The sequence below is a fragment of the Nesoenas mayeri genome (genome assembly GCF_963082525.1).
Source record: "Nesoenas mayeri genome assembly, chromosome: 8".
In the NCBI taxonomy this organism is placed as follows: Eukaryota; Metazoa; Chordata; class Aves; order Columbiformes; family Columbidae; genus Nesoenas; species Nesoenas mayeri.
In genome coordinates this window covers 13,035,294-13,058,477 of record NC_137554.1, presented here as the reverse complement: position 1 = coordinate 13,058,477, position 23,184 = coordinate 13,035,294, and the positions used below count along the sequence as shown (strand labels likewise).

The 23,184-nt window shown below is 38.8% G+C and overlaps 1 protein-coding gene across 1 annotated transcript in view; it reads left to right on the top strand.

The window, feature by feature from the left end:
- Positions 1-23,184, top strand: part of DPYD (dihydropyrimidine dehydrogenase) — a gene marked incomplete at its 5' end in the record, with an annotated part of 297,412 nt that overhangs the window by 265,640 nt on the left and 8,588 nt on the right. Inside the window, one exon of the mRNA XM_080348775.1 lies at positions 12,338-12,480. Coding sequence (XP_080204901.1) covers positions 12,338-12,480 — 143 coding nt within the window. The remainder of the gene's footprint in view (positions 1-12,337; positions 12,481-23,184) is intronic.

The following is a 23,184-nucleotide window of genomic DNA, read 5'->3' as shown; positions in this document are numbered from 1 at the left end:
TTCCTCTTTGAGCTTTCCGTTCATAGTACTATGTCAGTGATAGCTCATGCATATGGGATCTCTTCACTTTGGTATGTATTCTGATGGCTTAAAATAACCTTCAGAATTCCTAATAATTTTGCATGACCAAGAACAACAAGGAAGCAACCCATTTTTTCCCAAAGATACTGCCCCCAGAGTGAATCAGTTCTTTCAGATATGTTTAATTTTACATTGGAGAAAAACAGGAAGGAGAAAGTAATTCCTTTATGAGTGACAGCAACAGTCCACAACAGTCCTGTACGTGTCTGTGAGCAGCCAAACTCCCACTCTTGAGACTGTGATTTGAATGGGCATAAAAATTAATCCCTGAAAATGCTCAGAATAACGTACCCAGGACATTAGTATGTAATTTAATTCTAATAGGAGACTGCTTGAGTTGATTTATAAAGCATACTTCTAAAAAGGTATCCTTTAAATTATCAACAGTTTAAAAAAAAAAGGGTAATATGACACCCTGGGCCAAGGGCCAAGGGGTTCGTGAGCAGGAGGGCTGACTGCTGCCTCTTCTGCTCCAGTGGAATTGCTCTCTTCACACACAGATTTCCAGGCCTCTCCTTGCACCCCTTCTCTTCTGTGAGATAAAAATACTATACCTTTGTAAAGCATTTGGATATCCTGTCGTAGAAGGCACTAAGTGTCAGATACAGCTGGTATGTGTTTAGCAGCAACAGTGTGTGTAATGATCAGTATTTTGAAATCAACAAATAGGTTGTGGGCCCCTGGCTTTCCACTAATTGGCCTTTACTTTGATCACTGAAGACCTGTGAATGTAGTTTAGGAGCTGTGTTGCTATCACTTTTTTTCAGTGGAAGCCAAGGGGATGAGTAAGTACATAAATTAAGTCCCTTACTCTCTGAGCTGCTCTCATTGGATAACAATGAAAATGATCTGACAGAGCAATGCACTGAATTTCTTTGCATGACCTTATGTTCCTCTGAATATATCAAAGAAATTAGTATTTAGGCCTATTAATGCTGTTATTTTTTTATTTAATGCAGAAAGCAGAGTTATGATACAGGTGTATAATTTCATCTTGAAATCAACATCAGGTTTTGTGGCTGGTCACAAGCAGGACTGGTATAACCATGTTTTAGTTACCAACCCTTGATAATACATCTAGAGTTAGTAAAGGCCTCTGCAAATAACATTTGTGCTTCCTTTATACCATGAATAGTTTACACAGCACGGATGTGCTATTATTTTTCTTTCCATTAAAGCATTAACTCTTCAGCTTGCTCTACAGTCTCGGCTAAAGAAATGGCATGAAACTTCCCATAGTTGTGAAGGTTATTCAAAAGAAAGAACAGAAGAAAAAAGCTTTTCTTTAAAATTATCATGTGTGCAGCCAAGGTCTCAGCAAAAGCCAAGGTATCAGCTCTCTGTTGGAGTGGGGGGGCTTTTCTTTTCTGGAACGCTAGGTATTGTCATGTAAATTTCATTACAAAAATACCAAAGGGTAAAGGAAGTAAATATTTAGAAACTTGTGTACCTAGTTATAAAACCGTAATTATTAGAGTGTTCTTGTGTAATGAGCACTGCACGTCTGTCATACAGTGCTTTAATGTCTACAGTAGTTATTAGCCGAATATTTCCATTATTACTATTCTATGAACAACTGCCATTCTTGAAACTGATTGATGTTTAGGAATAAAGCACTTTTATTACATGTTGCCAATTTCTGAGGACCAATCTTATAACCTGCAGTGCCTTCAAAGGAGTGATGATACCTCCTCCTTCTGGAACTAATCACATCTGAGGAAAGTGAAAGGGTGAAAACATTTTTTTTTTCTGGAGAACTTTCATTGCGTTGTACACCATTCTGCTGCAAAAATGATTATAGTGTTTTATCTGCCAAAGGTGACACTGGGGGAAGATAACTTTACAGGAAGAGAGATGTTTGAATATGGGCAGCTAGCACTATGCAGTGCCTTGTCTTGAGGCAGTGAATTTATTTGTGGGTTGATGAAATTGTGGTCTCAATTTTTCATTGTCTGTGTGCAAAACAGTCTTCTGACAGGGTTTGCTGGTTGCAAAGTCTTCACTAACATTTCATTAGTTTAATTTGTGCTCTGTCCAGACCAGCACACAGATCTGCAATTTCAGGGAAGAAAAAGTACAAGAAAAAGAGAAGAGAAATGCCCGCCAAGTGTTTATCTTCTTAAGGCCACACTGTCTTTCTGGAGCCTAGGCAATCTCTAATCATGCTTTGAGAGTTTTTCAAAGGAGGAAAGCTGTAAGAAAACATTGCAGGCAACATAACAGTAAACATCACTCAGAAGGGACTTGTAGTTTGTGCATGTTTTGTGCATTATTTAAATTCCCTCATCCTCATCCTGCCTCTGTCCCTTAGAGACTATCTATAAAGACGTAGTGCCCTCTGGCTCCAGTGGGAACTACCAGAACTTCTTGTGCTTTCTTCCCAAAATAAGGCAGAGAAAGAAACTACATTATATGCCAGTGTTAAGCTAGCATCCATGTCCGAGCTCAGCTGCTAGGAGCAAGTTCAGATGCTGACACTAATCTAAATGCACCAACATGAAACTCCCAATGGCTGTATTTCTACTTTAGAGACCACCTGAAGTTGGAAAGCTTCTGCACCAAAGATCCTTCAGCTTCTGTATTATAATAAAAAGGCAAATCTTGAGAGCTGAAGAATCCTCCCAAGAAACTATTTTCAGCACGATAGAGTGGGGACCCAGCTGTTCTCTCCTAACTCATCATTTGATCACCGGATTATAACTGGTCCTGCAAAAATCACATCCCATCCAGCCTTCAGTATGAACAGCTCTAGTTTTTGCTAGAGTCTTTGTCTGCCCAGATCCCTTTGTGTCAAACTCCACAATTGCTAAGTGAAATTGCCAAAAGCCACCATACTTTGCTGCTTTTTCCAACGCCACCCTGGCAGCAGCAGCTTGCTTTCCAAATATCTCAACAGACTCTGGTATGGCCCTTCTTCTTTCCAAATGATGATACAGCCCACCAGCTTACAGACACATGCAGATCCCCATGAACAGTCAAGGTAGGTAGTTTCCATTTATTGCTGGGAGAAAGTAAAGTGTCAAATAACTTCCTACTCATCCTATGGCAAGCAGATGAGTAGGCTGTGTGCTTCAACCACCCTTAGGTAGAGCTACCAGTTCTCCTGCTCTTGGTTGTGTGAGTCTTGAGAAAGGGGAAGTGTTGAAATAAATGGCTATGATACACATAGTGTTGAAATAAACATTTATTTTAACACACTGTATGTGATGAGCCATTTATTTTAACACTTTTCACTTGAAGTGTTGAAATAACAGTTTTTATCAGGGGACGTGTCATCCGCTGTTTTATGTATATGTGAATATGGAAATATATCTACTGACTGTGCGTGTATATATATACTCACACAGATTATATGGATATGTAATAATAATATGGTATAGGTGTGTAGATACACACACTAGTCCACAGGAAAATACAGTGTTTTCTGCTAAAATTGAGTTATTTGTTTCACAAAAGTTTTGCGTTCATGCCATTGTATTTTTAATATATTTTATTTATCTGTAAATGGATCTCAATATATCCGTTCATAGCATTGTATATTACTAGGCAGTAGCAACTGGATGACCTAGATAAAATAGAGACATAGACAAAATAAAATAGATAAACCTCAAAATAGTATAAGAATGATCCTAAGTTATGTAAAGGAAGAAGAAAATACTTCATCTGAGCTTTTCAGGTATTTAGATCTGGGTTTTTTTAGTTTGCTGTACTTTCATAAGCTGTGCTTCACTTTCTGTAATGGACTTCTTACATCAACATGTGGTTGTTAAACAGTCCAAGATATGCTTCAGGTTTTGTAAATAACCTGAAAAGTTGTTGTACTGCATTTTTCAGTAATGTTTTTATTTTTAAATATGCTGCAGGAACCTCAGTGCCCCACTCAGCAGCCAGTTGGCACTCTTCCAGTGTCTCCTTAGATGTACCAAATTGCCTTTGTATGATTAGAACGATACGTGCGCTGAAGTACAGGTACAGACACATAGACACACACGCACCTCCTGCTTTCTGGCACCAGGGTCATGTTGACTGTGGTGGTTGTTGTTGTTAAGGAGGTTAAAAGCAGCTCAAACAAAGGTAGCGCTGCCTCTGAGGCTGGCAGAGGCGAGGCTGCCTCTCAACAAATCTGTAAGCGTCTGGGTAAACAGCCACCGAGACTTCCACTAGACTTCAAGTTGAACACATCTGTCTCCGCACCAAAATAAATGGGCAGTTAGCCCCAGTGTCCTAAAGTGAAGCACTCGCATGTTTCGGGGGGAAGGATTGCCCAGCAGAATTTGGCAGGAACTAATTTGTCCCTCTGTGATGGCTGCAACAGTTGGGTGACTGTGGGCAGTATTTCTGACATGGGCTGTCCCTTGGGTCTTACGCTGGTCTGGTTCATGTGTCTTTTTCTTTGTGTTATGTCAGGAGCATACCTCAGTTGGCAGCACTGCTTTTATTCTTTTATCATTACTGTTGTATCATTATTTGTTTTATTTTGTTAGCACTACGGCTCTCAGTAAAAGGCCAGTTTTGTCCCATCCCGGTGGAGGAGCAGGGTGATGGGTGCAGGACCTCCACCAGCAGTACCCTCTGCTCAGTTCCCCTCACCGACCCGTGGACCCCGACCCTGGGTCGCACTGGGGAGCAGCAGCGAAGCTCAGGGAAAGGCAAGGGCAGGGCAGCCACAGAGCGTGCAGAGCACGGGGTGAGACCATTGTCAGCTTCGTGTCAAACCGAAGCAGAAAGCATAAATGAAATTAAATAATGAACATCTGAGAAATTGCAACAGAAAATGCTTTGCTAAGTTTCATGCAGATCGCCAGATGCATTGATTTTTAGTGGCTCTGTAGTTTTCAGCGAGAGAATGGCTTTGTTAGAAAATGTTTCACCAGCTCTTGCAGCAATTGCAAAACAATTTGTATCTGTCCTCTTGATTTTTCCTACTGAACTTCAATATGAGTGAAAATTCCCCTAAGTCTTTCTGGATGAACAATATTTACAGATAAGAAAAATTTACTTTTTCCCCCTCTCTCTTTCTCCAGTTCTAACCTTTTTAATTGAGAGAAGTCTCTGATGACTGCTAAACATTTATTGAATGGGAACTCTGGTGATTTTGTGAACTTTCAGCTGAAAGAGCATAAATAATCATTAGAATCAATTCAAAAATGGTAAAAAATAAATCCTAAAAAGGATATGGATTTTTTTCTGTGCTTATGACAGTTCCACCATTTTTTCTATTTGTGTACTTTTTTTTTTTTTCAAAGGAAACATGAAGCAAAAATACTACTTCTTTTTTCCAGTCACAAGTTGGGCTCAAACTTTTAGGTGTCCCTAATAGAATCAAATGACAAGTAAACTTTGAAATAAGAAGGAAAGAGGAAATAATTATCAGAGAAAATATTAACACACTGTTAATTTATCAACCCATAAATGTCATAAATAGTCTCGATATGCTAACAAAAATGAATAGAATGCAGTCAGTTGATACAGTTTCAAAAGCCAGCAATGGCAGCATGAGTTAGAAATTGTTTTGAATCTGCAGAATCACAAACTGTATTCTAAAGTCTTGGGGTAAAGTCTTGACTTCCTTGTAGTCAGCAGAACCTTTGCCATTGATTTGGTAGTACTGGCACATCACCCTTCAAAAATTATTGATAAAATGAAACATTAGGTAGCTATTCCTTTGAAGATGTAGTCTAACTGTTGTAGAGACATCCCCTAAAATGAATATTCCCTCAAATACTCCATTTGCTAAATGAATAATTAAAAGCTTTGGTCGGAAATAGCCAGAGCCTGAGTAAATCATACATTATTAGTAGTGATTTTGGCAAATGGCTATTAACGTGTGAGTAGTAATGGACTGAAGGACTGACCAAGCTGTGAAATAGAGAGGGAGCAGTGAAGAGTCTTCTCTGAATCCTGAGCCCAGTGACAAGTATTGGGCTGTGCATCATGATAGCTGTGCCAAGGTTCATCTTGAACTTGCTTTTTGGGCACTTCCTATACTTTTTAGTGCACTGAATATTGTGCATCCCATTTGGGCAACTCGTAACCACTGTGGATATTCTTTCTCTCTAAACACGTCTGTTCATTGGGTTTTCTTCTGCATATAAATGCATTCTCTGGCCATTTTGAAGGATGTGCCTGCTACACTGTTTCATTAAACTGCTGCGTTATCGGGTAATTGTTTAAACATAATGCCACAGCACTATCAAAAGGAAAGGTGAACTAATGACATTTGCAAATGTCAGGGATTGTCTTAACACTTTTATTATAGTTTATAAAAAGTAGGTTCAGGGCATTTCATGGCAATTATTTCCACAGAAATTGGTTATTTAAATAAATTGCTAATTATCTGCATATGACAGTACTGAAAACCTTGCTAATGAGTTATTTGATAAGTGTAGCTTATGGTGGCCACCTACAGGTGGGAGAGCGAAAGAACTTATAGAATAATTGCAATCGGAAGGAATGCAGTGCAAATGAGTTGTGTATAACCCACACATTTATTTCCCTGGACTGTTTGCAAATGCAGATTATACATATACATATATATATATATATATATATATATATATATATATAGTACTTTGATCATCAGTACTAGCCAGCATACACATTATCGAGAAAGTGTCTTAACAAAGGATTATGTTTTCTGTTTGGTTGGTTTTGTTTGTTGTTTGTTTTTTGGCTTTTGGGGTTTTTTTCCCCCTAATCCCCAAACTTTTTTGTTTCCTTCCTTCCTGCAGCATTGGATTGATCATCTACAATGACTGAACTTTCCTGGACCAATTCCCTTATGTAATGCTCTTTCGCCCAAGTCTGATATTTGCTGTCATTGGCTTATTTTGTCATTAGCTTTATTAATTTTAACAGTCCAGGTGGTAACAATGTCAGCTGCCTTAAGAGAATGTATTTACAGAAGGAGGAAGGGTGATGTTGGGGTTTTATGGTTTTTAGCGTCACAGACTTTATCAGTAATTTATTAATTGAAAAGACTGTATCAGCTAATTTTTTTTTGTAATATTTAGGCTCTGTGCTTTAAATCTCATATTGATTTTGTAAAGAACTGCAGTGTAATATGATGCAAATTAAAAATTAATTTCACTTTACAATGCACAGAATGGGGAGAATTATGACCCAAATTCATTTTTATTCCATCTAGTAACCATAGATAGAAAAATTTACTTTTAAGTCATCTACTAACCGGAGTTATGAGGGTTTCCTTTCCTTTTGAATGCTTCTTTTGTTGATTAAGGGTTTGGTAAAGACCATTCAGACTGTTTCAAGATTCGGAGTCAGTATTATGAGTCTGAATTGATTCATCTCAGTTCTGTTAGCTCTTTCTTAATTGACCTGGATCATCTTTACCTGAAGACCCATTTAGAGCTGCTACAAATATGTGTTAAAGACTTTAAACTACAACATTGGTGCAATATATTGCAAGTGAGTATGCAGCCCAGTATTTAAGGCTTCTGAGACTGTTGTTTAGTTATTTGAGGTTTTTTTTCCCCCCATTGGTGGATCAGGAAGATCTGAATTGTTTCTACTAGGGACTTTCAAAGCTACTGGGTTGCTTGAAGCTTAGTGCCAGGCTTCTCCTTGAAGGAAGGCATTAAGTTTGACTCTCAAGCCTCAATCCAGTGCACATTTTTGGTGCTTGACAGGATCGAGTCCTCTGGGGACTCTAAGGACTTACGAGGTCTTAATAAAACATGTGTCTTATGGCATTGGTAAAGGGCTTTTTACTTTCAAAGGAAAAACAAACAATCAAAAAATAAGTAGGTATAATACCTCTCATCAGTTTGTCATCAGTCTGCTGTCCTCAGAGGAAAAGGACAGCTCTGCCTACCTGCACTGATCAGGGAGAGGCATTTGATTGACACATGCTCTGCTTCTTCATTGTGTTTTGCCTATTGGATTTCCTTGACTTCAGTCTCTCATAGTCTCAAAAAAATTCTGACTTTTTAATAAAAAGAAAAGCAAATCTCTTTCAGGCAAGAAAAAAGGTCAGGGACTTTTACATCATATATTTATTTCATTGTTTAGATCTTTATATAATAGCAAGTATTTGTTCCATAATTAATAAGAGACTTGAAAGAGTAGTTTTCAACATAGAGTAGCATGTCATCTCCACCAGCTATTTTTCTCTCTGTCTTTCATTTCCAAATCTCACTCCCCTGCTTGAGGTCTGGATAAATGGACTTTGTTTATTAAATCTCAGTATTTTAAAGCAAGGTAGATGATAGCCACATCTAGCATCTGGTAGCGGCTGTAATGATGCTATCAAGAGAGTACCATACCAGCAGTTTCCCCAGCTATAGGTGCATAACTAGTGGAATTACAGGTTCCAACATGTCAAAGTATGTGGTAGGTGCTTAATTTTTAGCATGTGAATTGTCTTTCAAATGTGTGCTGGATTTGGACCTCAGCTTCTTAAATACCAGTGGATTTATCAGACAACGTTCTGCAAATTCCCACTGCTGCTTACAGCTCTTTTAAAATTTGGCATTAAATCTCCTTTATTTCAACCTTTTAAAAACTCCTTCTGCACAAATCTCTGTAATGGGATTTATTACCTTCCTGTGGTACTTATATGGAAATGGAAACTCTAGATCACATTCAATGTTAGTTTGCTTTGTTTTTTAGTTTTTATTTGCCTTTTTTTAATAGCTTGCTATCTCTATTATTTGTATTCTTTCTTATTTTGGCTTTAATCTGGAAGGTTGTTTCACTATTTCATTAGACAGTAGGATCTCTATTACAAGTAAATCACATTGTATTCCAGACCAGCAGCTTTTATTACAGAAGGAGAAGCATCTGAACTGTTGATCAAGAAATACACAGGAGAATGGCTGCACCTTCTGATGTGCTTGTTCCGTATTCTGTAGACTAAAGAAAAAAATGCTGTGATGAATAGTGACACCTCAGTCAACCCTCTGATTGTCATTAGAGCCATTTATTTACTCTCATCAGAAGCACTCCTGAAATGTTTTTAAATTCATTTAGGTGAATTATAGATGAATGGAATGCTTTTGCGATCGTACCAATTTATCTCTAATTTACTAATCACCAAATGTAAGTAATAACTCATATTATGAATATCAAGTGCAGCTAGTAGTAAAAAGTACCTGTGTTCCATAATAAATTCAAAGTCTCATTGCCATCTCTGCTAGGCTTCATCAAATCATATGCTTGATTTCTTTGGGCTGAATGAAGGCCTTTCTGATTACCTATTGTGCTGAAACCTTAAATAAACTGTCATTTACTCCTTTTCCTCTACTGACCATTGTGCAGAGACAGTCATTTAAGTGAGAAGGTGGCTAATTTAATCAGACTGAAGAAAGGAACAATTCTATTCTGAAAATATTTTCTTGTGGAACTCTTTGCTACAAGGTCAAGGGCCTATACGGCTTAAAACTGATTGAATGCAAACTCTTAGAGTTACATTTGGGTTAAAAGAATATAAACCTACATGCCTCAAGGCAGATGTCGGTTTTTAACTCATGCATATTGGGAAGAAATTTCCCTCTAGCCACATGATTTCAGAGTTACCAGCATCTGTATTCCTTCACCTTTCTGAAAAATAACTACCTCATCACAGTGAGATTCTGGAGCAGCTGTGTCAGTGCCTGAAAGCAATATAGCAAGTCTGATGCTTACCTGTAGGCTCGATTTCAAACACTGAATATTTGAAGAATTTCATGAACTAGTGTTTTTCAATGAGATTGTTTTCAATGGTTTTGGCTGTGTAGTGTATATCTTGGTGTGTATGCCCTCCAAAAGGCTTTATAAATAAATCTGTGAGAGCAAACAACGTGGTTCCATTTTTGGTTTGTTTTTTTGGTTGTATTCTTTTTTTCTTTCTCTAAGACTGGCACATCAGTTCTGTTGTAATATTTGCTCTTTGGACATTAGCAGTCATACTCTTTCGCAGGATCATTCTGTTCCTTTGAAAGGCGTTACAATCGATATAGCTCATATGATGGCAAAGAGTGTCCTGTTGAAAGTTCCTGCTCAGCACCACCTCCCTGCCGTGATCTCTTCTGGTGTGATCTTAGATTCCTTAAAGCAATTTCGGTGAGATTTCACATTTTTATGTACCAGGCTCTAGTTTTCACCAAAACACACATCTTTGGTTAGGCTGTCCATTTCTGCAAATTAAAGTTTATATGCTGAAAATATCGTATCTCTAAACTAGCAAGAAGTATCCGTGTAAAGCCTGTGAGCAGCCCTGATCTCTAATGTGGGTGTGGAAGAATATCCCATGTGTCTTGATGGTAGGTGGAAGAGTCTGATCAGATGGTGAGTCTTCTGGTTTTTGCTCAGGTGCAGAGATCAGCTATTAAAGGAGGAGGAGGTGTTGTACTGAGTATATAACGAGAAAGTTTCTGTCCTGAGGCAGCAGAAGTTGTCATTGCCCAAGAAGATAATTTTGTGCAGGTGTCAATAGAGATGCTTAGCCGAGCTTTTGGGTGTGAATGTGTTTAATGCTGATGGGCCAGAGTCTCCTGTGAACTCAGGTTTGTCTGTCAGGGCTGCAGTGATGGTCAGTGGTATGTTGCGAAGGGCAATGTGAGCTGAAGACAGAGTGTTTTTAATGGTTAAGACAAAACAAATTTCAGTTTTCTGTAATGGAAAATTACCTTGAAAATGCAGCACCTTGGCAAAGTGACAGTGCAGTTGTCCTATTTTAAGCAAAACACAATGGGTTTTGCAACCTGACCTCGTCTGGTATCATTCTTCTCATTGACCATTCCAGCTAGACTGCAGAGGTTTTAGCTGATGCACAAGCAGGGCAGAGGCTCTTTCTAGAGAGCAGAATCCTGAGCCGACAGTATGTCCTTCATGGACAGCAGTAAAGCTCTGCCTGGGAGGAAGCACTGATGGGGACACTGGAGGGAAGGTAGATGCTGGGCTCTGTGAGACAGGGTTGCTTGAAAAAGGCAAATTATCCTTTCCTAAAGGCTTCCTTAAATTAAAAATCCAGCTAGCAGGCTGCAGTACTTCTGTCTTAGAAAGGGTAGAGAAAAAATGGCAAGACATCTTTACTGGGCTGAAGAATAAATTTTGTCTGAAGGAGATGAGGGTGGTGGTCAGACGTCTAAGCAGGGGTGTGGCCATGCAACAGCTGCTATTTCTGCATGGTCTCTTTTCCCACACCTCCTCATTTTAGTTTCCTCTTCCTATTGCTTTGTTTGTTGCACTGCTTTTAGTTCTTTCTTATCTTTCAGTTATTTGCTCTTGCAGATAGTCAAAGCTTTAAAGGTTATTAAAACACCAATGGAGGCTGTTCAAAAAGTATTAGCACTTCCTTGTATAGGTTGACAGCCAGCCAGTACTTCTGGGAGCGATGTATCCCTCCCTTACACTACTATATTTTTGCCCAGTCACAAAATAAAATTATGCTAAAGGCTCTCTAAATTAAGTAAAAAAATTAAGAATGTGGGAGTTAGCTAGAGAACTCCCAACCAACCTAAAAAATAAAGTGTCACCTGTCTATGCTATCCATCATTTAACGAGCAGCATCTCTATGCGTATTTTAAATATTTGCATACCATCAATAGGATGTAGCCAAAGCAGATGCATTGCAGACAGAGTGTACTGAGATTTTAATTATAATTCCTCTAAATTGTAGCTGGGAGTTGTCTGACTCAAACTCTATATACTGTTTGAAAATTCAAGCTCCAGTCTTGGAGATACAACTACGGATGAACATACTATACTCTTTTGAGCTTCTATTGTGTTAATAGTTTAAAGGTACTTACTTAAAGGATTATCTGAATCTACAAGCATCCAAAGGGGAAACATATTAAATAATATATGAAATGTCAAGTGCATTGAAATGGTGCTTTTAAACAATTTTTAGTCAGACATAAGTAAATTAGATGTTCCCTCCCACTTGGACAATATCTGTGTTCAAAAAACCACCCTTATTCTTTATGTAGAAACATACATCTCTTTGTTTACAGTGTACCGTATGGTAAAGTATTGCTTTCTGTCTCGGGCATGGTTAGTCTTTGTTTTGAACATCAGCTAAAATGTTCAAGCCAGTTTTGAAATGTTTATCCAAATGTTTCTGCAATTGTATTTATTTCAGCCTAAGTCCTGATACTTTACGACTATTGATACCACTTGAAACCTGCTTGGTGTGTTGGTAGCCTCTGTATCTCAGAATTAGGTGTTAGTTCCTGATCTTCCTACCATGAGAAATGTGCAAATTACATCAGGATGTGTTCTGACCTTGCTTACAAAATGTTCTGGTTTTCTGCAGGAAGTGCTATTAGACCCATCGCCCTCCGCGCAGTGTCTGCCATAGCCCGTGCTCTCCCAGGATTTCCCATCTTAGCAACTGGAGGCATCGATTCCGCTGAAAGTGGGCTCCAGTTTCTGCACAGTGGGGCTTCAGTTTTACAGGTACCTTTCCTTTCTTTCTTTAAAGTTAATTAAAGTTAAAATAACTGTAATTAAAACCGTAATGTATCTTCCTTCCAGACACTAGTATAGTGGGGGGTTTATACCACTGAAAGGAATTTTCATGTTTTTAGTTTCATGCTTCTTGCTAAGGGATATTCATTTTAGATGAAGGAGGAGGAGAAGTTGCCAAAAGATTACTTTGGGTGTCACAATACCAATCTGGAAAAAGGCTAGCCATGAGTATGTTATGACCTTTCATCTCTAATCTATAGGATTTAAACTTTCAAAATCTCTCCTTTGTCATACAACCAAGCTTAACACAGGGTCAAGACTGACCTATCTGATCTTCCTTTCCTCTTATTTTTTATTTTTGTCTTCTGCAAAGAGCCTTTTCAAGAGGAGAGAGCTTTCAAAGAGGACCACTTTGGTCCCACTGGGAGCCAGTTTAAAGTAACTCTTGTTTATCCAGGCATCTGCGTCCCTCAGGATGTTTATTGGTACAGGAGGTGCAGAGCTGCACCTCCTGCATATGGTGCTGGCTTTGCGACCTATTGTGTTGGAGGAAGGTGTCGCACCACATGCAGTAGTTGAGGCTGTTTACGTTGCCTGATGGGTTCTTCTGAGGTCCTGGCCAGACTGGCATGGTTAGTCCCTCATGGAGGGAAGGCTTGGAGACCTTTTTTTGTGGGCACCAGAAACTGGCTGGAAAATAGCCCCCTTGCTGCTCGTGTCAGGGCACCATTGCAGCATGTGTGTTAGAATGGCTGATAAGGAGCAGGTGGTGAGTATGTTATAGTATTCCATTGTATGTTGTTGTGTTCTGGTAGATACTCATGCCCTTTACCTGTAGTTTCCATCGTAGACAACAGCAGCTGTGGATATCGGCTTCGTGTCACTCTTTGGGATGATTGGGGTGGTTTCATTCCCACAATTCACTTTGACATTAAAATTAGATTCAGTGTGTCCATCCTTTCTGCACAGCTATGGTGACTGCTGAAATTAGTCATTTGTTTGCTGTGGCAAATTCAGTGGTTTAGTTTTGTTGGGGTTCTTAATGCACAACAAAGTTAGTATCTCTGAGAGCTGAAGTAGAAGGCTATTGCTTTTTAAAAAACTTACTGTGTTCTTTGGATTTATTAATACCATTTCCCATTGTTTTAACTAGTTTGTATTAGAATGCTTCAAACTCTACCCATGAACAGACAAAAGATCCACCTTTCTTACACAAGGGTCTGAGAGCTTCTTCTATATAAATACTAAGTAACAGCACAAACCACAGAGCATTTTTCTAAAAAACAGTAAGGATGGCAAGGGAATGTTTTTGGTGCTATACATGCATTTCATTTGTTGTTGTAATAGAGCTGCGGTTTTGATGGCTTTGTCTGTGACAATGTTACGTGACTTGAACTACACAGTGGAATTTTTTCTGTTCTATGTCTGCTGTGTCTGTTTCTGGATGACTAAAAATGAAGTTTTAAAATTTTATTTATGCACTTTATATAGACTGTGTAGCTGTTTGTTTCTCTTATTTTGTGTTGGTTTACCTCAACGGTAATGGGAAATTCTGAAACATAATTTAGTGCAGACATCCCAGTCAATGCTTAAGAGAAAGAATATTGGATTTACAAAACATTAATTATTGTTTTCCCTTTAGTAATAATCAAATTTTCTTGAAGTGGCTTCCAGAAATGACTTGGATCTATACTGGTCTTCTGCCCTTTATGGAAGGATTTCTCTTTCCAACATGTTTTTCCTGGAGATGGTGAAAAAAAACCCTCTTTTCTCGTCCTTAGCCTTCACCAGTTTAGCTTAAATCTTTAGAAATGATTTTAAACTTCTCTGGATCAAACCTATCCTCAGTTTTATTGGCTTATTTCTGTTTCACTAAAGTAGGGAAGTCATTTAAACTAATTTGAGATAAATAGATTCTAAAGCTGCTGTGTAGGTAAGGGTCTAAACTAGTTCAGTTACACTTATTTAAAAATAAGCCTTTAAGAAACTTCCTGTAAGATTGTGAGTACAGGCTATATGTCTTTTCCTCATCTTGGGAAAGGCAAATGGAAGAGAGAGGGAAACAAGTTATCCCTATAGACAGTCTTACAAGAAATACACTCGACCAGGACTAGAGTGAAACTTTTAATTGCTGCTCAGGCAAGATACATTGTGATAGACAGAAGAAGACAGCCTCATCTGCATAGGTCATCTTTGTAACCTAATTAGGATTATGAGAATCATTGCTGTTCTTCTCTGTCTTAACAATGTCATACAAATAGCCGAATAATATATTTTTTCCCTGAATCCCAGTCTCTCTCTCACATGCCCTTGATACCAAATGCCCATGTTCTTCCTTCTTCAAGAGTCAAAATCTCTGTTGCTTATTTTAACAGCTTTGATGGCTCAGTTCTGCTTTCTCAGTACTAAAATACTGAGCAAGTACAGAATTTTGAGATAGGATCAAGTAAAGTGATCTGCAGAATGATTCAGTATATTAAGATTCACTATGTAGCAAGTCCTCAAGTTAAGTAGGTGGAAGCTGGGATGTACCGGGAGAATTATATGTGCGTCCCCTAGCCTTATCTTAAGTACCTGCTTTGGACACTGTTGGAGGTGGTGCCGAATAGACATTTGGATTGACACAATACCACACATTTTGTGATCTTACTTCACATTTCCAAAAGCATGAGAACACCTTACGACTGATCCCGAGGCAGAAAGTGAGCAGCCCGGGCTTTGGCACTGCTGGACTGAGCCTGCACTTGCTGTGCTGAGAGCAGGTTCTGCCACTGCTGGTGCTGCCCTGTGACACAGAATTGCATGTGGATGTTTCCTCATTAGCAGTGTGTTAAAAGTGTAGAGCATGTCAGTTCATCCAGTGTTAAACGTGGTCTAGTACCACTAAGCAGCAAAGGTTGTATTTATCCATTCACAAAGTCCAGCAAGAGCGCCTAGAAAGCAGCACTTGCGTTGCCATTGGGCTTCCCCTCGTTTTGCTGAGACACAAGTCCTGTGTCTTCTCTGCTGTGAGAGGATGGTGTTCATGGGCTAAGATAATACAAAGGCTTTGTGTGAGTTAATTTAATTTCAATGTGGCATATGTCTTAGAGAAAGGGTTTATGAAAAATAAATGCACCTCCCTTAAAAGCAAGATCAGGTTTTCCACTGCAGCTGTTTCACCTGCAATCAGTTCTCCATTAATTTTTCCAATTGCATTTATTTTTAAGACATAGAGATTTATTTTCCATGTACAAAATCATCATATACAGGAATGCAAGGTCATAAGCCATATTTTAATAAATGCTATAACCACCTCAAGTGGTATTAAGCAAATACATTAGGGAATGGTTTAGGGAGAGAGTTTCAGTATTCAAAGTGTGTTCTATCCCCTCCTTTAGAAGATGGAGGTCAACATCTTAGTATCGTTACTGGCAAAAAGTTTGTGTGTAAGAAAGTTTTGCAGCAGATACAGAAAACAAACTGGATCATTGTAGTCAGTAGTAGCTGGGATTAAAATTTTACACGGCAATTTAACAGAGCATTCTTCTACTTTATTGACTTCAGAAACAGTTGCAGAAAGACTCCACTTGTTTTTAGATTTTTAATTAAAAATGCCAGAACATTTCAATCATTCTTCAGCTGAATCCATAGCACTATACTTTTTTTTTGTAACATACCCAAGTCTACCAATCCTTTTTCAGTACAAGCATGAAATTAAAAAAAAATATTATTTTTTAAACTAATTATTTATGGAGATAATCCTGCACTCCTTTCATACCAAAAGCTCCAGAAATGTCTAGCTGCATCTTTCTGAGGTACAGTTCATTACTACAGGATTCCAGTAAGGCTGAAGTATTTTTTTTAAGTAAGCTTTTATTAAACCCCCAATTTATCAAAATAAGACGTATATCAGATGTTTTTGCATCTTTTGCATCATGCATGTGATTTACCATGTCACATTGATGGTTTGTTAGATTTTTGCAAGGCTTTGAAAGAGACATACATTTTTCAAAGTCACATCGCTGTAGGAAATTAAAAATTGAGACAATTATAGAAAATTCCAGTGGAAAGAGAAAATGCATTATAGGAAAAGCAATAATAGCTTAAAAATATTAAAGTAAAAATCACTTCACAGTAGCCTGTATGATTCAATTGTAGATCAATATTGTGTAGTTAATGCATTAGCAGTAGAGCATTAATTTGCAATTACCGCAGGTGATCTGATCCTCTGTGTTCTGTCCATTGACATAAATGACCTTTTGTTGAAAGAGATTCTGTAGTCATTATTTCTAGCAGATGAGGCAAAAAAAAAAAGAAATAGAACAAAGGGGTATTTTCTGAAGTATACTTGTTTCACAGTAGAGGTTCTTAATATTATATTCTGATATGGAAGACTTTTGTTAATCCTGAATATTGGTCATTAATGTGTTAAAAATATGAGTTCCTTTGCAAACAAATTTATTTTCTTACAAAGTGTGGAGGCCACATGTGTCCCCTGTTGCTCTAACGTGGATGTCTGTAAGGCTTTCTACACAGCAACGATTCAAAACCCACCCATATAATACTGCTTCCAGCAGGGCAGCCCGTAGCTGTGCCCCGAGCCCTGTTTCAGACCCACTTTCCTCCATCTCCAGTCCCCCTTGCCCTGGAAGGAATGTGGCACTTTGCAGTCCTGTTCCTATGGGCACTGTACTCTCATTGTCACTGTGTTGTGTTCAGCTCTTGCACCATCACCCTCCTGGAAGTATGACAGACTTTGATAGGAAAGCAATAGTGAAGATTTTTTGCCTCTTCAAGATGAAATTCCCCTCTAACACAGAACACGGTTGTTTTTTTATGAGACTACTTTTTTTTTTTTTTGTAACATTTTCAAGGGGCATTCTTATTGGTACCTCTTTAGAGCCAGAGTCTCAAGGGATTCAGGGCAGTTTGATTATGATTTTTTCTTCAGTAGGCATTTTACTGAACCATTTAGCTGATGGATTTTTATAACAGCAGGATGGCCCTTTATCTGTGAATAAACAAGCTTTTCCATCATGAAATAGTGGGACTTGAACTATGAGAGAGCATCGTTATTGTATTTGTGCAAATGTAAAACCCTGTAAGTAACCCTTCTACATGGTATAAAATGCCCTGGGTATCAGAAAATAAAAACAAGGCTCTGAAAATATCATCACTAAAATGACAGGGAAAAAGAAATACCATTTCATAAACATTATGTCACATTTAATATTTAGATGCTACTATCATTTTTCTCCATCCCAATCTCAAAAAAAAAAAAGGTAAATATGTACTATAATAATCTATTATATTCTCCACCCCCCTTTTTGTTTTCTGATTTTCATTAAAGGTCCCTCATACAATTTTTTCCATGTGTTTTGTATGTCTACAGAACTGCAAAGTAGAGAACTACTTGTCCATGCACTTAATTAGTGTTCTTTTAAACCTGTCTCAGTGTCTGTTCAAGTCAGTGAAGACATTGGTACTTGAGTTAAGTGAGGACTAGACGAGACCAAAAAATTCTCATCCAGGAATTATTGTTTATGCCATTTAATGGTTATGGAGAGTGAAAAACTAAAAGAGATTGAAGTCATGGGAGTGACACAGCAGGGCAGTGAAGGAGAAGGCCCTATATTTCACAATTCCAGGTTAGGTTTATACTGATGACAGTTGGAAAAAAAATTATATTTTGTCTTGCACTGAATAGCACTGATTTTGAATGCAGAGGAAGGACTTAGGGACTTAGTCTTTTCTTGTGTCTAATCTCCACTCTGTGCGAGGAGAATGTAGTTGGGTGGGTGGCTGCAAGCCTCAACCACAGGGTGCCATCGGGGTGGCAGAGCCAGCCTGGGATTCTCCTGCCTGGAGTCTCCCAGAGCCCACTCTTCCCCTGCCCCCCGCCCATCGCTGCACCAGTGCAGGGGGGAACGGAGGCTGGAGCCTTCGCTTGGTGCCAGTCAGAGGGTGCTTCATGAGTGGATAAGCCCCAAAATGGGCAGACTTTGGCACCCACTAGACACTGTGAAGTTTCTGATGCAGGCTGTGGCTCAGGGGGGTAGAACAAAACCTTTCTGTACAAAGCTGTTCATGATACAGAGAAGTTAAGACATAATTCGTCTCTCACCAATTAAATCAATAAGTGAAGAACAGATTGCTCGACATAGTGGCAGGCCCCTAAAGGGATTCAGGATGACATCCAGGGGTGGGCTCTTTACATCCACCAACAATTTAAAGGAAAAAAAATACCACTTAAGACAAAACCACTTTTAGGATATAGGTCCTTTGATTGAGATAAATGTAGTCTCATGTAGAAACAGCAGTCTTTAGCCCATAGTCCCAAAGAAACTTGATATGTGTTTGTATGTCCTTTTGAGTATCCCCAATCACATTTGAGCTTTGTGGCCATTTTCACTGAAATTTGCCAGAAGACAGAAAGTATTTTGTTTTAACAAGTTTTGAGAAAACAAAAAAGTCAGGCAGAGGAGAGAGCGTTTGTGCATTTGCTCACTTTAAGCGCGAGCATGTTATGAGCTCACCTTTATTAGACCTCTGAGCATCCACATGGGACAGCGCTGTTAGGCCTGTGTCAGCCACAGGAAAGGCTTTAATTGGCAGTCACACCTTATTAGACGTCAGAGAACCCAACCAGGAGACACAGAGCTGCTGGGAGCCAGGTATCATTAGCTCCGCTGCTCACAGAGCCGCACGCTTTAAAAAGTCTTCAGTGGAGGCAGGGATGAACGGCGTGGCCCTGCTCTGCAGAGCCACAATGTGCAGAACGTGCAGAAACAAAAGAGGGAACAAAGTGCTGTTTGAACACGTCGACATAAAATCAAAAGAAATCAAGACAAATGTGAAAGGGAAGAGCTGAGACAGACATACTCAAGCGATCACTTCTGATAAACATTTCATTATTTTCTGCTTTTCTTCTTAGCTCGGTGCTCATTACAGAAACTCAACCTGTTCTCAACTGTCTGTCTGTCTTTGCTAATAAAAAAAAGTGATTAGAAGACTGCCACATTTGCTCCATTACAGATGCTTGGGATGGAAATTGCTAATTGATAGTGAACATTTTCTGAGAGAATTCCTTTTAACAGAAATCAGAATTTGTCAAACAAAAAAAAAAATCTGGAAAGTTTTTTGGTTATAGTTGGAAAAAATGTAAAATTAGAGCAGGTTTTTGTTCTTGATTTTTACTTTTATTATCTTGCCACTCTAAATGGAAAGTTGCAATACTCAAATCAGCACATTGTAAAGTTATGGACTAAACTCTAAGCTAATAGTGCCTTTTATTTTGTGCAGTTTTGCAGTAGTTTTACATTTTCTTTGGAGCTGCTTAAAGGATTTATCTATTAGCCTTCCTTTATGTCTGTTCATTTCACCAGCTAGTAAATGAGGTCTGCATAGATAGGATTGTTATTTCATAAATTTGTAAGAATGAATTCAAACTCATTCCATAACAATTGCTATTTGTCATTCTTATAATGGATTCTCATGCAAAGTAAGTTGAACTATCACTGAATAGTAATAATTATTTAATAACAATTAAGTCTCAATTGAGCATCAGCTCAAATGCCGCCCCGTACCAGCCACTCCCAGCCCCTGCAGAGGATTTGTTCTCTGCTCTTGTACCTGGGAACCCTGAGGCTGCTTCTCTTTCTCCTTCTGCCCATGTATCTACCCTGCTTCCTTGGGTCTGCTGTCTCTAGGACTAGAAGGGTTGAGGAGATGTGAAGAATAATTGCTTTGGCTAAGTGCTTTCTCGATCTCTCCCAAGGACGGACAATATTGCTTGTCTTTCCAAAACTCAGTACTGCTGCACCTATTTTTAATGCGGATTCACACTACCTATGGGCATTCGTGCCACCAGTATCTTACATGAACAAGCACAGAGCAGTCCTCCCTGTAGATAAAACCACATGATGTGAATTGACATTGACCGAGTTTTGTTAAAAGTTTACCAAGTAAAAGCAACACGGAGATCACTCTTCAGAAGAAGCTCAGTTAAGTGTTCAAGAAATTGTGGGCAAGTTGTTTTACTCAGCTCAGGTTGCTGTCACATGCGAAGCTGGCTCTGTTGTAGACAGGGTTCCCCTCATGTACCAGTGTGGAGGTGAATCTGAAAATGTATCCATCTCCTTGTTGGATGTTGAAAATGTAAATAGAAAATAGCAGGGAAGATAAGTACAGTGGAAGATGCCGAGGTTTTTTTTGTTTGGGTTTTTTTTTTTTGTTTTTTTGTTACTGCCATCTCCAGTAATTGCTTAGGGAATTTCCTGTGTTTTGTTTTAAATTATACAGATGGTAACTGCAGGAGACTTGCTTTCCAAAAAGGGAAAATGCAAAACATTCAGGTTTGCGAAACTCTGCCGTCAGAGATTTTCTCAGAAGCATTATTAGTCATACAAAGAACATACACCTACAAGAAATTTCTGGGTTTGTATTGTAGCAGCTCCGTTGATCTCTCAGTCCAAGGCTGCAGCTGGCAGGGAAAGGAGAGGGAGAGCCGGTGGTGGAGGAGGCTGCGCTGGCTCGGGAAGGGCACGGTCCTGCAGCCCGTGCCGGCACAGGCGAGCGCTGCCGTGCAGCTTGGGCTCGGTACGGGGATAGCCAGAGTTTGGTGACCCATTTGCCAGTTTTCCCACTGTTAGGAAAATCTTTTTTTCTGCCCAGGAAGGAGGGAGCAACCTGGGAATACAAACCCTGATGCCTTTTGAAGTTTTTTTTCCCTGCTACAACACAAGGCTCCTGACACAGCTTGATCTGTCTGGTGAGAGGTCCTTTTATCCATGCAATTTGAATGAAAGAAACAAACAGAGAAACCATTTTTCTGAAGCTGGCAGTACATTTAACTTCCTTCAATATCTGAGTTATCTCACTGCTTTGCTTGCTGATATTTATTATTTGGACAGAGATAGGTAAAACAATCCCCAGGGAAATGTAGAAGTGGGTTTTTATCTCAGACACGAAGGACTCAGAGGGTCAGAACTATTTTATTCACATGAATCTCACTCTTCAATGGGCACAGCAGCTGCTGCACAAATTTGTACAGGCAAGCTGATAAAGGATGAAAGTAATTTTAGCTGAAATAAAATGTGAGAGTACTAGTAGGAGAGACTCACAAGGATGTGGGGTTAATCATTGCAGGGCTGAACTGATGTTCCAAAATGGAAAAATTGCTTTTTTGTTTGATTTTGAGAGGTCTGCAGCTTTCAAAATTCCGGTCACAGAAGGATGTCACTCAATAGATTGTTCTCATTAGAGTTTGTTGAAAACTTCTTTGAGGAAACTGTTTTTCATTGACAAATTTCATTTAATCAGAATAGATCTAGGTTCAGGTCCCTGCTGTGTCTGATTCAGAGTGTTCTGGGATGAAAAGCACTGAAGCTCTATGCTGGATCTATTATGCATTAATGAACCTGTGTATTACAAATGATCAGGAAATAGTTATTCTGTCACAGGGAAGTTCAGGGATGGAAAAGTTTTCCAGTTTAAACTGATAATCAAAATTCTAAAAATGTGTGGAATTAATGCATTTAAAGAAAAAATATTATTTGGGTGAATCAAAGCTTTGTTTCAATCATTTTGCAACATATTTTAGTTTTGATCTTTTCATTCCAATTAACTTGGATTGCAAAACAGATGTTTTCAAGTTAAATGGAGCTGTTGCCTTCCATGTTGTCAAACAACACATATTGGTGAATCTGAAGCTCTCTTCCACACATTTTTCAGAACACAGTTCTTTCCTGAAAAGCATGCTTTCCTAGAACCAGGCTCACTTCTGACAAACATGCTTTTCCAAAAATGGAATAACAGACCAGCTGCAGTCCAGAGCGGATGGTGTTCCCGTTGGTTAGACTCAGAAAACAAAAATCTTGAAAAATGCTGCTGACCTCTGACTAAATGAGTTTTGTTACTTGATGACTTTCAACATCAAACCACCAGATCGGAGTGACTTAACTGTTAATCTGCTTTCAAAATATCTTTGGAGGACCTGAAGGAAACAGTTCATGGAAATGGGTCAAGTATATCTACATCTACCTGGCACACCTGCTGATGCTGTAACAGCAGCTGTAAAACCACTGGGAGAACTGAAGGATTTAATTTTCCACAACAGTACTTGTAAGAGTGAGATGAGACCTTTGGTTGTTAATAAATGAAATATGAAGTGATATTCAACATATATTTAAAGATAGTTGTAGAGCCTCTTTATGTGATTGGACTGTTTACACAGGGGAGTTAGCTCTTCTGCTTTCAAAGATATCTTTCATTTTCTAGATCTACAGTACGATATAATTTGCTGTAGATGGCTGATTATAAGGATGTTTCCCACACTTCTCAATGCTCAAGGCATGTGGAATCATATTTGTTTTCTTAGGAAAGATGATCACAATCACTACATTTATCAGTGTGTGAGCCCACCTACCATGCAAAGGTCCACTTTGTAGTTCCAAGAACTGACAGAATGCTTTAGTGAGATAAGAAAATTTAACCATTCCTGTAGGGGTGGTTGACAGGGGAAAAAAAAAAAAAACCTCAGGGAGCCTTCTGAAAAGTCTTGATTTCTTCCACATTCCCTCTCTCAAAGACACGGGATATGAAATTGCATCATTCAGGGTCCCTTGATAAGCACCAGTTTCCCACTCCCAAACACACAGTTTAGCTATTTAGATCAAAGATATATTAATTGGCAGAGAAGAACTTAAGGGG